Source organism: Eleutherodactylus coqui, chromosome 1 (assembly GCF_035609145.1).
Source record: "Eleutherodactylus coqui strain aEleCoq1 chromosome 1, aEleCoq1.hap1, whole genome shotgun sequence".
In the NCBI taxonomy this organism is placed as follows: domain Eukaryota; kingdom Metazoa; phylum Chordata; class Amphibia; order Anura; family Eleutherodactylidae; genus Eleutherodactylus; species Eleutherodactylus coqui.
In genome coordinates, this window is record NC_089837.1 from 121,872,758 (window position 1) to 121,888,537 (window position 15,780).

At 43.5% G+C, this 15,780-nt stretch overlaps 1 protein-coding gene across 2 annotated transcripts in view; it reads left to right on the forward strand.

Annotated features, from left to right (window-relative positions):
• TSC22D2 (TSC22 domain family member 2) overlaps window positions 1-15,294 on the forward strand; it is a 53,414-nt gene extending 38,120 nt beyond the window's left edge. For both annotated transcript variants that reach the window (XM_066599661.1, XM_066599670.1), the window contains 2 exons: window positions 9,327-9,378; window positions 12,923-15,294. In XM_066599661.1, the coding sequence (XP_066455758.1) occupies window positions 9,327-9,378; window positions 12,923-13,189 (319 nt within the window). In that variant the 3' untranslated portion in view covers window positions 13,190-15,294. The remainder of the gene's footprint in view (window positions 1-9,326; window positions 9,379-12,922) is intronic.
• Window positions 15,295-15,780: the final 486 nt, after the last annotated feature.

Below are 15,780 nucleotides of genomic sequence, written 5' to 3' on the forward strand. Positions count from 1 at the left end.
GTGGAAGCCGTCCGTCCCGCAGCCCTTCCACAATGAGCATTGCGAATAGTCATGGGATCTGCGTCATCGCCGAGTGACGGCGCAGGGAAATCTGTACTGCTCATGTGCGCCATCAGCACATCCACAGTACAGAAATGACAGGTAAATAGAGTTGCCAGCAGCGGGCACAGGCAGATTCTGTGCTGGATGGGCACATGGGCAAATTGCCACCACCTGGGCTTGCTGAGCAGACTGTAAGGTGTTGGGACCAGTGGATGTGTGAGGGCACTCACAAGGTGACCGGGCTCAGAACTTCTTCGACAGACCACAAGTAGAGAGGATCGCCCAACAAGCATGAATAGCTCCAACTGTTTCGTTATCCACCATCCAGAGACATGTGGCGCCATCATTACACCCCTGTGTCTGTTGGAACAATTTCCAGGCACTTGGCTGGAGGACATTTGGTCTCATGGTGCCCATTACATGTACTGCCTTTGACACCCTCCCACCATCGCCTCTGTTTAGAGTGGTGTCAAGAACAATGAAACTGGACTGCTATGGAGTGGAATTGGGTTGTCTTCAGCGACTAATCCCGATTTTTAGTTTTGGATATTGACTGTGTTCATGTCTGGAGATCTCAGGGTGGGCGCCCCAATCCTGCCTTTGTTGTAAGAGATGCCCCCCCAGGCCATCACACCAGCAGTGGGTGCAATGTGACACTCCACAGCAGCCGGCCATCCCTAGTGGTGGTACGAGGGACAATGACAACGCAGTGATATGTTCAGGACATCCCGCAGCCACATGTTGTAGAGAGGTATTGCTCTATAGGCTTTCCCAGAGCACAGAAACTTAGTGTGTGTGTGTGTGTGTGTGGAATAGAGGGGTTCTCGTTTACTAAATACTTCATGTTTTACCCATTTAGTTGGATGGATGAAAACTTATTAATTGGTGGGGGTACGACCAGTGATCCTGAGAACGTGCTGATCCCGTTTGTATGTACGCTCAGCGCTCCATTGCACTCAACCTTGGTCAGATCGGGTAGGAGCTGCAGTCCTCCAATGAACAAACGTGGGGCAAACGGGACCCCTGTGTTCCCAGCAGTCGATCACCACTGCTCCATCAGTTTTCAGCTGTCCAGTGGATGGGTGACAACTTGGACACATTTTAGTAAATGGATCACCCCTCTAATAACTAAAGTTGTTGGAACTTGACTCAATCGATGGTTTACCTTCCCTGCTGGTAACATTTGCCACCCTCATCGGGTAGTGACAGATTAACTTCAATGTTGTGTAGTTGGAGAACTGTAAAACCACAAATGGCTGCAGAGTTAAAGCGTAGTCTTATTATATAGAAACTTGGATTACATGTCACTTGGTGAGGAATAAAAGTGGCTGTACACCTGGGTTCTGCCAACAGCGATCTTCGGCATAAACCTGCCTGAATTGGCTGAGTGTTCATTATCTTGAAGAGGTGGGATTAACAGCCGGAGGTCCCCTGAGTGGTCTTGTAGTAATCCAGCTTGCTGATCCTCCAGTCCCCTGACCACAGATCTCTGGGGGCAGCCGGCTATCGGACATTAGATTATCTGGGGGCATCTACCAACCACTTGTGTACCAGCTGGTTAAGAGCGGCATGACTTACTACTAGGTTTTCAGTCCATAGCTGTAGACTTTTGTTTGTGCCCAGCTTTCTGCAGTGTTCTTCTGTTGATAGCAGAGGGGTGACACGTTCCTATATTGCAGTTATTCTAGTGTGCTTTGCGTCATATCTGCGGCATTGAACGGGCCTCCCTTGCCAGTCACGCTGCCGCTTGTGTGGAGGGGATCAGAGCTCCGGATTATGCTCAGTAGGCTCTTTAGCTGGGTTTCTAAATGTTTGTGTCTTCAGTATCTAAACACGTGTCTGGTATATTACTTTAGATCAACTTAACCTAATGAGATTAGGATGACCAGACTCCTAGAGGTTCAGAAGACAAGAAAGAGTCATAAACCCAGCTATCCCCACCCCTTGTGTACATGCATCATCTATCATGAGGAATGGCAGGTAGCTCCACACCCCGCTGATAAAGCCTTGCTCCTGTCTTGGTGACACACTAGTCTCTTGCACAAGTGCACACCTCCCTGGACGGGCTGAAGCTTGGCAGGCGCTGCATCACTCCGCTTCCCTAGATTTGCAGCATTTAAGTGCATTAACTGTGGAAGACAACATGACATGTAGACGTTCGTACATGGGCTTGTTTCCGCACCGGCGGGTACGTGGTTATAGGTGAGTTTATCTACTTTCATTCATCATCGCCTATCAAAATGAGCTTCTTCATTTTACTTTCATGGACGGGCACTGTTAGATTCTGTATTTAAAGTGGTAGTGCTCTTTTCTCCTCTGCCGTGTTATGAACGCGAGCCATAAGTGTGCTACATCAGTTTCATGGGGTATAAGGTATTCTGCGGAGGCTTTGTGGCCCCCAACCATCTCTTTGGATACGAGCATGCTTGCAAGGACCGTTCAAACACTTATAGTGCACTGTGGCGCCATATTGAGAGAATGGTCTCGGTTAACCCCTGTGTAGCAGTCCAGGAGGAGGTAGTAGATTAGGTGGTCGCCTGTGCATGCAGATGATGCTGTCAAAACCACAACTCAATCGCAGTGTCTGAAAACTGTTTGAGAGTTGTAGGCCACTTCTGTAGTTTGATATTCTATATCGGCAGAAGTTGCGTGCCAGAATGGTCTTATCCTCTTTAATGTGTCAGATGGTGGAGAAGAGGGTCCCCATACTCCTGGTAGGTGGGGGCAGTGGAACCTGCAATGATGGGACATCTATGACATATGTTTTCGATATTCCACAAATGTCTCAGGTGGTAATGACTTAACCCTTTAATTGCCAGCCATTTTTCACTTTCCAAGAGCTATAACTATATTTTTTTTCGACGACCTAGCTGTATGTTTTGTAATGGTACATTATATTCTACAGTAAATTGTATTGGAAATAATTGCATTTTTTTCTTTTAATTCCCCCCATTACACCGAACTTCATTTCAAATACCCTTTTTGGTACAGTTATGACTTGTTAACCATAATGACAATACTGACTGCCAAAAAAAGGAATAGACTTTTTTGTTTTGCTACTTAAGGAAAGGATTTTTGAGTTTTTTTTCTTGTTTTCCTTTACAAAAAAAATTATTTGCCATCGTATAGAGTCCCATAACAGAGCCCTGCGAGCCTTCAGTGGGTCCAGGGCTCCTATGGCAACCATTAGCAGTTGTATCACTGGGCGGTGGGGCCGTAGTGAGTCGGAGGCCTTGCTCAGGAGTAGCCGCTTGTGTAAGCTGTCAGTGCTAGCTCCGGTCACATGGGTTTGTGGCGAGTGTCAGCTGTCAAACAGCTGCAGCCTACTACATTCCACCCTGTAATGTCCATGTACTCAAGGGGAAGGAGATGAGGCTTGTTAGACCAAACTACTTTCAGTGGTGGTAAAAATGTAGCACTTGGACCAAAAAATGGTTGTGTGCCCACCCCCACTTTTTTTTTTTTTTGTGCTTGAAAATGTAAGAAGGGTAGAAGGGTAATGAACATCCTAGTACGAAATGAAGGTGTGCAGTTGATGGGAAGGACGCTGCTGTATCAACAGGTTTGGTTTTAAGAGGAAGGAAAAGTCCAAAAATATCTCGAACTGGCGACCTTATTTAGATCTAGAAAGAATGAAAGTGAAAACTCCAAATGTGGTATGAAAATGTAGTGTTTCTCTCTGGAAGGTTCCTTATGTAGACACTGGAGCTGTAAGTGCCTTCAATAAGTTTGTTGTTTACCCAGGTGTGCAGAATAGTTGGCGTCTTCGTATGGGCCATGTGCGATGAGACTTGTAGGTCTTGCTCATCACCTTGACTCATTAGTGATCCTTCCTAGAACAGGGCTTGCTGTGTAATGAGGAGGAGCGCCTTAATGTGACTTGTTCCATGTCCTCTGCTCACCAGGTTGGTGCTGGTAAATCTAGTTTATGGGCTTTCTGCTGCACAGCTACCTATTTACACCATTTCTGAACGATGAGTTTGCTTTACATACAGCTTAAGGGTACGTTCACACGTTGCGGAAACGCGGCAGTGGAAATGTTTACTTTTAAAGTATGTGAACAGGATTTTCGTTAATCCCATTCAAACCAGGGGGGAATGCTGTGGATTTTCTGCTCTAACTGTACTGTAACTAACCTGCGGATCCGCTGTGGAAATTCTGCAACAAATCCGCGCGGGGGGGGGGGGGGGGCGACTTAAAAGGTTCTGAAGTCTTCCAAGTTTTTCTTTAAGATATCAAACTTCCTACTACGCTGTTCACATTTCTCTCTACCCGTTCATTGACAAGTAGAAGCTAAAAGCCCCCTCTGACCCCTGTTCACACAGCTGGTCAGTATGGACCTTTAGAGTTTACCTGCACTGATAGGTCAGCAGTCCTGATAGTCCTCAAGGATGTAATTGGCTTACAGAAGATTGGATACAGTTGTAGGAAACACTCAGTCTTTTTGTTTTTCAGCCTCTGTCTAAACACATAGCTTTCAATCATGCCTGCAAACAGTCTTTGAACTGTTGGGACTACCACCAATCACTACATGGGGGGGTCCAAAGCCTATGGATCCATGGGATAACATTCTCATGTGTACGCTACCACTTCATTTCAGTAGGGGGATAGCAGGACCTAGACCTCTCGCAGTCCCAATGAAATAGTGTGCGTGTGGGACCATTGCATCATTCATTCAGGGATCTTTGAGACCCTTGCTGATTAGAGAGTTGTCCTACCGAAAGAAGTTATCCCTTACCCACAGGATGGGGGAGAACACCTTTTTTAAAGGCGTATTCCCTCACATAATGTTATATTGGGATATGCCATAACGTAATCAGAGAAGATCTGATTTCTGGGCACCCAATTGATTACAAAAACGAAAGAGTGGAAGTCCCTTCTGGTCCTCTTGGTCCATTCTGTACAGCGAACTGCGGCACGGTAAATGTCGTTGTGCAGAAGAAAAAAACTTTTAGGTGGGGGTTGCAGTGTAAACTGGGGTCAATGGGGGTTCCTGCAGTCAAATGGCATATCCTAGAAAGTTGCTTCCAGTGCCAAACACGGCTTTTTATTTTCATATAAGCTCTTTGCTTTTTAGCGTCTCAAAAAAGAAAAAAAAAAACAAAAATGTAAAATACGGAAACTGATACAGACTATGAAAAGTCTGAGGAAACTGCTAGTGTTTTGTGAAGGGTTAATGAGTAACCAAGTTCTATAGATGTATTTTATCTTTCCTTTGCACAACTGCAGGCTATACATACAAGTTGTAAACCCATATGGAAGTGGAATTTTCCAGGAGGGTCACAAGGGAATACTTTCTTTAGAGTCTTGAATGCTAAAGGCTTGTTGCCAACTGTCAGATCTCAGGAACCACTTGGTTTGTACTTCAGTCATTTGTGCAGTGCTGGAATAAATGGATCCCTAAAGATCATCTGGTGGCTGTAAATCATGGCCGTCAATAGAACACTTTCAGTGATCTGTAGCGACTTGTGTGAAAACTTTAGCGAGTCAGGTATTTTCCATTGTAGCCGCAAAAGTAATCTGTGCTGCATCCGCCCCACTAACTACAGATACTGTATTCACGGCGCGGTTACATAACTGGTAACAGGACTTCTTGTGTCTCCTGATGAGCGGATCTCCATAACTCTATTTACCACTTTGGACTTAAAATAGAGTAAAATCTTATCTCAACCGACTGCGTTCACATGACCCAACTACTAAATATTACCGAGCAGAAAAACACTGAAGTCAGAAGTGAAGACTTGCAGACCACGTCCCTTTGTACGCTGATGCTCAGGTTTAGTACAGAGGTTGTCAACAATATTGTTAGAGTATTCTATATAACCTCTGTTAACATGACGTACATGTAATATAGGGGGGGTTCCTGCAGCCATCCATAGCTTTATGGTGAAGTCTGCTTAAGGTGATTTGGCATCATTGAGAAATGGCCAATAAGGACCTTCCTTAATTAGCAAGTTCTGGCGGACCGGTTATGGACTAGTCAGTCCGGTTAGATTGCCCTTCGGGATAATAATGGTGGCTCATGCATATTACTGCCCATCTCACTTCATTATGGCAGATTTCTCAGGTATGACTACACCCGAGCCGCCATCAAAAAGTTGACTTGACACGTTGAACGTTATCGACCTGTGAGCTCTGCAGCCAATCAGCTACAGGGGGCGTCACCCCCCCCCCCCACCCCCCACCCCACTTCCCTGTCAATCTTGACTCCACCACTTCTTCTTGGTGGCTTCAAGATACACTAATACCAACTGTCTCTTGAAGAGATCAGAAAAGCTTTTCTCAAACATTATTTAAGAATCTTTTTAATTCTTGTAATTGCTGGTTTGCAGTAGTGGCAGCTTGAAATAAATGCAGTAATGTTGTGATTTAGATTAGCATGTGATGTGCAGCAGAGCCGTAGTCTGATCTATTGGCTGTGCAGAATGGCACGGCCTGTGTCCATGTATAGGCATGCCCTATTAACATACAGAGGGTCAGTGCGAGAAAAGCAACAGTATGTTCGGCTACGTCCTCATGGCAGAGTTTGAGTGGATCCACATCAGTCTGCAGGAACATGTGGATTTCACCACCTTGTTTGTAGAGGTAAAATCCACAGCCTAAATGGACGTGCTACAGATTTGAAATATGCAGTGTTGGGTATTATTGTATCTTGTCCCCACCAGGAAGCTAGGGGTTTGACAGGGCTTGGATGGAGGAACGCCCCTGTCACAACCCTAGCTCCTGATTGGGTGACTTCTGTACGGTCCTAGCTGCAGCCTCTGTACTGCTTTTTGGCTGCCCTGGAGGGTTAGGGATTAGTTTCGTGTTAGGCTTACATTATTAGCTGTAAATACGCCATTACAGCTATAAATGTAAGCCTAATAGGAAAAATAAACCCTAACCCTCCAGGGCAGCCAAAAAAAGTAGTACAGACGTTGCAGCGCTCCCTCAGTGCTCCGTGCGGGCATTTATTTGCAGCTGCTGTGAGCTCTGTAGCCACCGGCAATTGCCTGTCACTCACTGATGGGGTCCACTGTCCGTGTGGCTCAGCCACTGCTTGTTCCTCACCTGCTGCTCCGACTGTTGCCGCAGTCGCCCTCCTGTGTCAGGATGCCACTTGTATAAACCATAGCACAATAATAAAAGATGAACAATAAGTAACTTAACAACTAAAAATAAACTGATAAATTTATGAATTTTTTTTTCCTGATATTTAGGACTTTTTTTCGCTACTAGCATGCAAGGCGGAAAGTTCTGCCATGGTTTTGGCAATGACCTATTTGTTGAGCATCTAATTAAACTGGCATGTCCTAATAGCCAATTAAAGGCAGGACTGAACGTCAGTATTATTTCTGGAAGCTTGTAACTAATGTATAACCTGTAAGTCCGCCCTCCCAGGTGCTGGCAGACCGGCTTGGTGGCCACTCCAGTCAGTAGCTTGCAGCCACATCCCTGGATAGAAAAGCCTACACACCGCGGTTTTATATGCCAGGTTTTTGTTATGTTAAAAAACCCGACAAGGATGAATAATTTCAGCTTGTATTTCCATCTGCAATGACCCGTTATCTGTACAATTCCCTGAAATACCAACGCAGTCTTTTAGGGCGGAAAAGTTGCACACCCTAAAACTAATCCTTTGATTCACCCGTTGACAGCATTCAGTCTTTTTGGGTAGGTGTCTATAGGCATCTGACTTGGCAATCTTTGCCCACTCTTCCTTACAAAAGCATTCCAAATCATTCAGACTGAGGGCATCTTGTGTGCAGCGCCCTCTTCAGGTCACCCACAGATTTTTAATGGTGGCTGGCGGCTATGCTACTCTGCTCTGTCTCCTTTAGACAGGGTTCACACAGGGCGGTTTTGCCGTGGTTTTTCCGTTGCGGTTTTGCCGCAGAAGAACTGCTTCTGCGGCAAAACCGCTTCAAAGGTTAATTTTGGCTTGCGGATTTTCATGCAGAAAAATCCGTAAGCGTTTTTTTCTGCAGCGCTTTTTTACATTTTGCCGCGCATTTTGGTGCAGATTTTGCTGCGTCCATAGAGGTCTATGGACAAAAAAGCACTGCGGAAGAGACAGTAGAATGGACATGCTGCATCTTTAAAAACCGCGCCGCAGTTGCATTTCCGCACTGCAGCTGTGCGAGAAAAATCCGTCCTGTGAGAACAGTTTTTTGGCAAATCTCATTTGTGCTGCATTGCACTGCAAACGCAGCGGTTTTGCCGCAGTGCGGATATGCAACGGCAATCCGCTGCAAAACCGCAGCAAATCAGCCCTGTGTGAACCCAGCCTTAGGTTTGCTAGCAAGCAGGGGATTGCATCCTGTTTAGGAGGATGGATTAGAATCCCGAAAGGAAGGCAGCCGTAGGGTTTCTTTATTGTAGTTATTGGAGGTCATTGTAGCCTGAGAATCAAGAATTTTGCAGCAATGTAGTAATATCCAGGGATATCCCAGCGATGGGAAAGCGCAGCCCCCTGTCCATGAGCAGAGAACCATAGCGATTCTCCACTCGTGGGACTCAAATTACAGCATGCTGCGATTCTCCACAGTGAGCCACCTGTCAGATAGGCTCACCACAGAGACAGTTCTCTCCCCTGCTCCTGGGTGGTGGAATAACGCTAGTGATATTCCGCCTCACCCGTGGACAGGGGGTGTTAGTTTAGGGGGTCTCTCAACCTGACTTTATAACTTTGTTACAGCAAATGTGGAGCAATATGCTACAGCATACCATACACACAGAACCTGAATGCCTCCATGCCGTCCGCATCACATCTTTGTCTTTTTGTTATCTTTTTTTTTTTTTTAAAAACGCCATTTTAAGGGGTGTGTAGACTTATATCCCCTGTAGCGGCTTGGGTAGGGGTATTGGGCTGTGTTTTACAGCCCTGTCAGAATGGCAGTTTCCAGCTGAACATGACTACTTGTTCCCTCTATCAACACTTTTATGGTTTGGGGTTTTCTTGAGTCCTTGGTTGTGCGGAGAAGATTCAAGCACTAGTATAATTAGTGTAAATGTTGCTGACCTTAATTGTGGGGAGATGGACTAAAACGATCAGCTGCTTGTACCTCCTTACATTGCAGCACGGTTGATCACGGTTTTGGCTTTGCAGGCTTTTGCTTACTTTCTCTATTGTCCATTTTGAAATCTACACTTTTCTAAAATTTGACAAGTTTGACTTGATGAAAAGTTGTTTGTTCAGTGACCGGTTTCCATGTTAGTTTGTCATTTGTGTATAAAGTCTTAACTATTCGCATCCCAGCAATGCAGCAAACTCCAATTGTTCTTTCTTTTTTTTTTCTCCTCAGTTCATCAAGTGCAAATGTTGTAGCCATTGACAACAAGATAGAGCAGGCTATGGTAAGTGCATCACACATTCAGGAGCAACTTGTTCTCTTAACGTCCATTTACATAAGGCGATTATCGCTCAAAATTCATTCAAATGGACGAAATTGAGCGATAATCGTCCCGCGTTAAATGCATAAGTCGTTTATTATTTGTTATTGCTGACTTTCAAGTGGGCTTCTTATTGCGTGTTAACACTCCCCGCTCAGCGCTTCACATAGACAGTAGAGCGCTGAGCAAGAAGCCCGCGATCTAGTGGTGACTTCTATCAGTCTGAATGCTCTGCACGAGCGCCAACGACCTTAGCTGTGACGTCTAAACGACTGCAGGAGCGCTGATAACAGTTGGCCCCATGTAAAAGGGCCATTAGACTGTGCCATTGATTGGATCGTTAAAGCTTCCTTTACACGGAGCAGCGATCATGAAGATGGTCACACTGTTCGCTTTTACGTGTGATGAATGTTCATTATTTTTTTGCCAAGGTATTGTTCATAGACGGGTTCTTCACCAAACCCCTACAGTCGTTCATATACCGACGGCTGGGACTCAACACCAGGCAACTTTTGATCAAAAAATGATTATTTTTATTTTTTGTAAGCCCAAATGAAACGACTAGCGCCCCCTGTGGGTCGGGATGTTTACACGGTAAAAATGTGGCCGACTCCCCTCCTTTAAGCCGCTATTCCTCAGATAGTCGTCCTGTGTAAAAGTACCTTAAATTGCAGTATTTGGATGACAATAAGCACACCTGCTGAGTGTGGAGACTTCAGCAGACATTATGCAGGATTATTAGAAAAGCTCATAACTTATGATTAATGACACTCTGATATAGAAACTTGAGATCGGTGGAAACTCCATAAAACTAACAGTAAGACCCCCCTTGTTGCTGACAACTAATCACAGCGCAGCTTTCATTTCTCAAGCTGCTGAGGTAAAATGAAAGCTGCGCAGTGATTGGTTGCTATGGGCAACAAGGATATCTTACTGTTAGTTTTGCTGAATGAGGCACAAAGTTTTATTGTGTCAGGGAGACATGAGACAAAATAGCTGCCAATGAAGACTTGTGCCTTTTGGTATATTTTTTTTGTCTACCAGTCTGTTCATGTGAAATGTTCTTTTTGAACAGTCTGGTGAAAATCTACCCAGTGGGCACACAATTTCTAAGTGGTATTCCAATTTTAAGGAAAAAAGATTGCATTTGTAGGTGAAAGTCATCCGGCCGTTTATCAATAAGCATGGAAACAGAGCGGGTTCATGCAGTTTCACACGATGTCCTCCGAAATCCATCATCGGGACAAGCGGAGAATTGGACGTCCTGCAGCCGACTGTGTAGAAGATTCTGCGCAAATGTTTGTGATGTTATCCCTATGGATCACAATTATTACAGGCCCTGAAACCGGACGACAAAGTGAGGCGACGTTCTTTCCGTGAGAGTAGGCAAACTGTAATGGAAAGCGATGGTTCCATGGAGTCTTTCGTATTTGGTGATGAAGCCACCTTCCACCTTTCAGGCTCAGTTACTAAACATAATATCAGAATCTGGGGGAGGGAAAACCCACCTGTCTACACAGAGGATATGTGCGTCTCCCCCAAGGGGAATGTGTTTTGTGCTATAACCTGTTGGAAAGCGTACGGCACCCTTTTTTTTTTCTGAGGAAACAATCCCAGGATTTCATACCAGGACGATGCAAATATGGCTTCTGCCAGGTTTCATCTTCCAACAAGACGGACTCACCCCCCCCCCCCCCCCCCCCCGCACATATTTCACAATGCAGTCAGAAATTATCTCTGTAGAAGACAACCAAACAGATGGATTGGCCATGCAAGTTGTAACACCAGTGAACTTCGTCCTTAGTCTGCATGTTCCTTGGATCTTGTGGTGATTTATTCACCCACACCCCCTTCCTCTGGGGCAATGTGAGTCTGCATGCCACCATGCATGATCTGCGAGTATACCGAAGCCATTGCATCAGTCAGTTGGGATACGCTAATACAATGAGCCTGTAGTTGTGTTCGGCAGGAATCTAATGAGTGTTCGGTGACAAAGGGGGCTCACATTGAACACTTCTGATGTGGAAATTATTTTTGATGTTGCCTTGAGGTTTTTTATTTTTCCCCATTTGATTCATGCATCTGAGTGTCATTAAGTGAGTTATGAGTGTTACACATTACGAGATAAGACAAATGATTTTCCCGATTTTAAAAGAGGGCAGCCCAACAAAGTAGGATCAGACACGTTTGGGTTCAACATGCCAAATTCTTTATTACCTGGGAAATACTTGGCATACATGCTTGACCAAGCCAATTGGGCCACCAATCTCTTAGTATCTAACGCTAGCCTTTGACTTTGGTTCTGCAGGCCCTTTTACACAGCAGTAATCTGGTTAGTATTTGTAAACCAAAACCAGGAGGGGAACCTGCAAGGAAAGAGTATAATGGAAAGATTTGCACCTCTGCTGTGTCTTGGACTCTCCAGGTTTTGGCATACAAGTACTGACCTAATACTATAGTGTGAAAGTGCCATCTTTGACGGGCGTGAGCAAGGCTTTTGCCAGGCTGAGCCATATTCTCATTTGTTTCTGCATTAGAGCAGAAACCCAATAGGTGTCTAAAATACTAATTTGTGCCAATTACCACTAGAGCACAATAAGGGGTATAGGCAATTTTTGATGGGTATTGACAGCTTAAAGGTAGAGGGCAACTGAAACAAATTGTTGCTAAATTTAAAGGGTCAGAAAGAAATGCTTTCCCTTCTGATTTGACATTGGAAGTTGAGGGGCCACAGCATGCTGGGTGGATACGTTGCTGAGACAACTGTCTAAAGACCAATGAGTTGTGCTCACAGGTCTCCTCTTTAATTAGAATAGAGCCTGTGCCTGATACTAGCTGGGCATTGGACGGTTGCCCAGCTTGCACTGGCATCTCTACTCCTGATATCTGGAAGAATACTTCAAATCATAATGGACCTGTCAAAACCGGAAACTTGTCAATCAAAACCGAAAACGTTTTCAGCCTTTGGTGAAAATAAATGCAGCTGCTAGATGAAAACTAAATTAGTGTTATTTTTTCTTTCCTGCAAACTTGTCTTTCTGTCCACTTTTATTACAGCCCTCATCAGATAGAATGAATGGAAAAAAACCTATATATTTTTATTCTCTTTAGACCTATTGGTATTTGGACACTAAACTGGTAGTTTTAGTTACTTTTAAGGATGAGCGAGTATACTCGCTAAAGCACTACTCGTTCGAGTAATGTGCCTTAGACGACTATCTCCCTGCTCGTCCATAAAGATTCGGGGGCCGCCGCAGCTGACAGGTGAGTTGCGGCGGAGAGCGGGCAGGAGAGAAGGGAGAGAGATCTCCCCTCCGTTCCTCCCCGCTCTCCCCCGCAGCTCCTCGCCCGCCGCCGGCCCCCGAATCTTTATGGACGAGCAGGGAGATACTCGTCTAAGGCACATTACTCGAACGAGTAGTGCTTTAGCGAGTATACTCGCTCATCCTTAGTTACTTTGCAACACTTTTTGCGTGCTGATTTTTAATAGTGTTTTCTGTCTTCCTAGGACCTGGTTAAAAGCCATTTGATGTACGCCGTAAGAGAAGAGGTGGAAGTCCTAAAGGAACAAATAAAGGAATTGATAGAGAAAAACTCTACACTTGAACGTGAAAATGCACTGTTAAAATCCCTTTCTAACAGCGATCAGCTGTCTCAACTTTCAACCCCAGCGGGTGTTGGCACCTGTCAGCAGCCGCCTCCAGTGACTACAACTTCTCACACCGCTCCACAGACCGCACACCCCCCGCAGCAACCGAATGTTTCTTCGGCGTAAAGTGTACAAAAAAACTGCTTTCTCGCCTCGTTCAGAAAAATCTGAAAGCAATCTGTCCTTGTGTGCCACTGCTGTTCTTTCCACTTTAAAAATGAAAAATTTGAGAAAAAGAGCAAGTAGCCATGCTTCATTTTGTGTGTTTGGCCTTTTCAGTATTAGACAATCGTACTCCCTGATCTCTCGCTGTGAGAGAGGTGATACCTATTGCTTTGCGTATCAAGTTTAACAGTCGGATTGCAAAAAAAAAAATTACAAAAAATCTCTCTATATTTACCTATATGTAGGCGCATCTTCATATGCAAACACACACATTCATGAGTACTCCCAATGAATGTGTGCAGGTCAAGAGCAGCACTTTATGTTCTAGAAAACGTGTGAAAAATGCATGTTTTGTTATAAATGAAGCTGTGTTGTTACTAAAGTCGCTCATACCGATAAGTAGCTACGGTGTTCGGAAATGCATGGAAGATGTTACCACTCTCCATAACTTGTCTGCGTCCAATGACGTTGAGGTCAGCGGAAAATCGGCGGTAAGCCTCCAGCTTAGCGCCACCCACTTCTATGATCTCGTCAACTACCGTAATTCATCTTGGACAGTCAACATCTTTGTATATCGGGCTTCATCCGCTTCCTGCAGCATTTATTTAATACGAAAGAGCATCATTGTATCCTAGATCGCTTCTGTATGTCTTACAGCTATTAATATGTCCGACTATTGATGTGCTGGTTGGCTTCAAGGAACAACGCCTCATTCGCTGCTCCTACAATGGGCATAGTCAATATCGATTTAATAGCAACTGATTATATAATAGTCTATCCTTTTGTGGACTACTTTTGCAGCCTCCTATCTGGTTGATGCAAGAAGGTTTTCTGTAACATAAATTGCTGCCTGAGTTGATTGTTAAGGTCTGATATCCAGCAATGGGTCTTACTTGCGGAGCTGTGGTGGCTCTCCCAGGGGACGCATTATTATTTTTTTTTCCTTTTTTTTTTAGACTATACTCTGAGCCATGTTTTGTCAGTTCTACATAAGCAAAACCAATCATTGTATTCCTAGCGAGAGCCACCATACTTTAAGAAACTTTTTTTTTTTGCCTCTTTTTAGTTTTTCATTTAAATGTATGTGTTTTTATTTATTACAGGGCTGCTATTTTTCTTAATATGTATGAACAATGTCACAGACACTCTTTATTTTATTTTTTTTCCTTTTTTATATAGAGAATAAATGTAAAATCTATCATAAATAGTAGATAAAACAGGATTGCATCCAGTAGGGCAATAACTGAGCATACGTATCTAGGCATATATATGTATATCTAACACTAACAGCAATCTTTTTATTTTATTTTTTTTATTTTTTTTTTGGTATTTATTTTACGATATAAGACAATGATCCAGTCTGAATGTAAATTTTGTAAAGCATAAGTATGGAAATACCTATTGCACCTGTACAGGAGCGCGACAGTTGTGATACTAAAATAAATGATAGATTAGCTATTTTGATGAAGAAAACTTTTTTTTTTTTCTTTCTTTTTTTTTTTTTTTTTTTCTTTCAGATTTTTGTTGGGAGGAATAATAAATAAAAAAAAATTAATAAATAAAAATGCCATGATTCCTATGCTTTTTAGAAAACTTATGTGAATTATTATAATTTTTTTAGGGTGGGATAAAAAAAAAACTGTGAAATTGTTCAACCTACTTTGTAACCAAAGAAGCAAAGCTGTGTAATTTTTTTTTTTTTTTTTTTTTTAATTTTATGCACATTCTCTGTATTTTTATTCAGTGTTCTATCATTCACGTTATTTTCCTTTTTGCTGTTTAGCATGATCTGCATGACCTATTATCTCTGAACCACTTTTGTACCTCATGTTTTTGTTCAGCACTCTTATTGTATATGTAATCTGTGAACTGCGTCCAATAAACAGAGCAAACAGCTGGTGTCGGTGGAGACGAGCTAGTGTAAAAAGTACACTAGTTGTCAAACAAAAAAAAAAAGTGAGCCATCTTTTGTTCTTTTAAAAAGGTGTTAAATTTCGTATGCGGAAAAACAAATTTTGTTACATTGCAGATTTTAATGTATTTAATAAATTCAACATGCAGATTGAGTGCAGTGTGTAAGGAGTATTTACATTTAGTCAATTGCAAATGTACATTTCATAAATCTGCGAGCACATCTGTTTGTTTTTTAGTCATACACATCTGTCCAATTATTGTAAAGATATCGATTTTAACACCCTTTTTTCTGAAATTTTATTAAATTGCAGTTTTGACTCTAGAATGTCTTCCAAGCACTTTCCTTTCTCATACCTCCTACAGATGTTATTTGGGGCGTTAGGGCTGGATTCACACGTGCGGTCGTTGGTGTGCCTTGACACGGTGCATCTCCATCCATCCCTGTGTGTGGTGGCAGTTCAGAGGCACTCTTTACAATGGTGCTCTGTATTCTGCAGGACCCGCTTTACTGTCGGATTCGATATAGAATTTGACAAAAAAAACTAAAAATTAAAAATACTGCTCCACTGGAGGGTAAAGAAGAGCCTCCTTGACTCTTATGTGAAACTAGTGGGGTCTATTTGACCCCAGCCATGCTT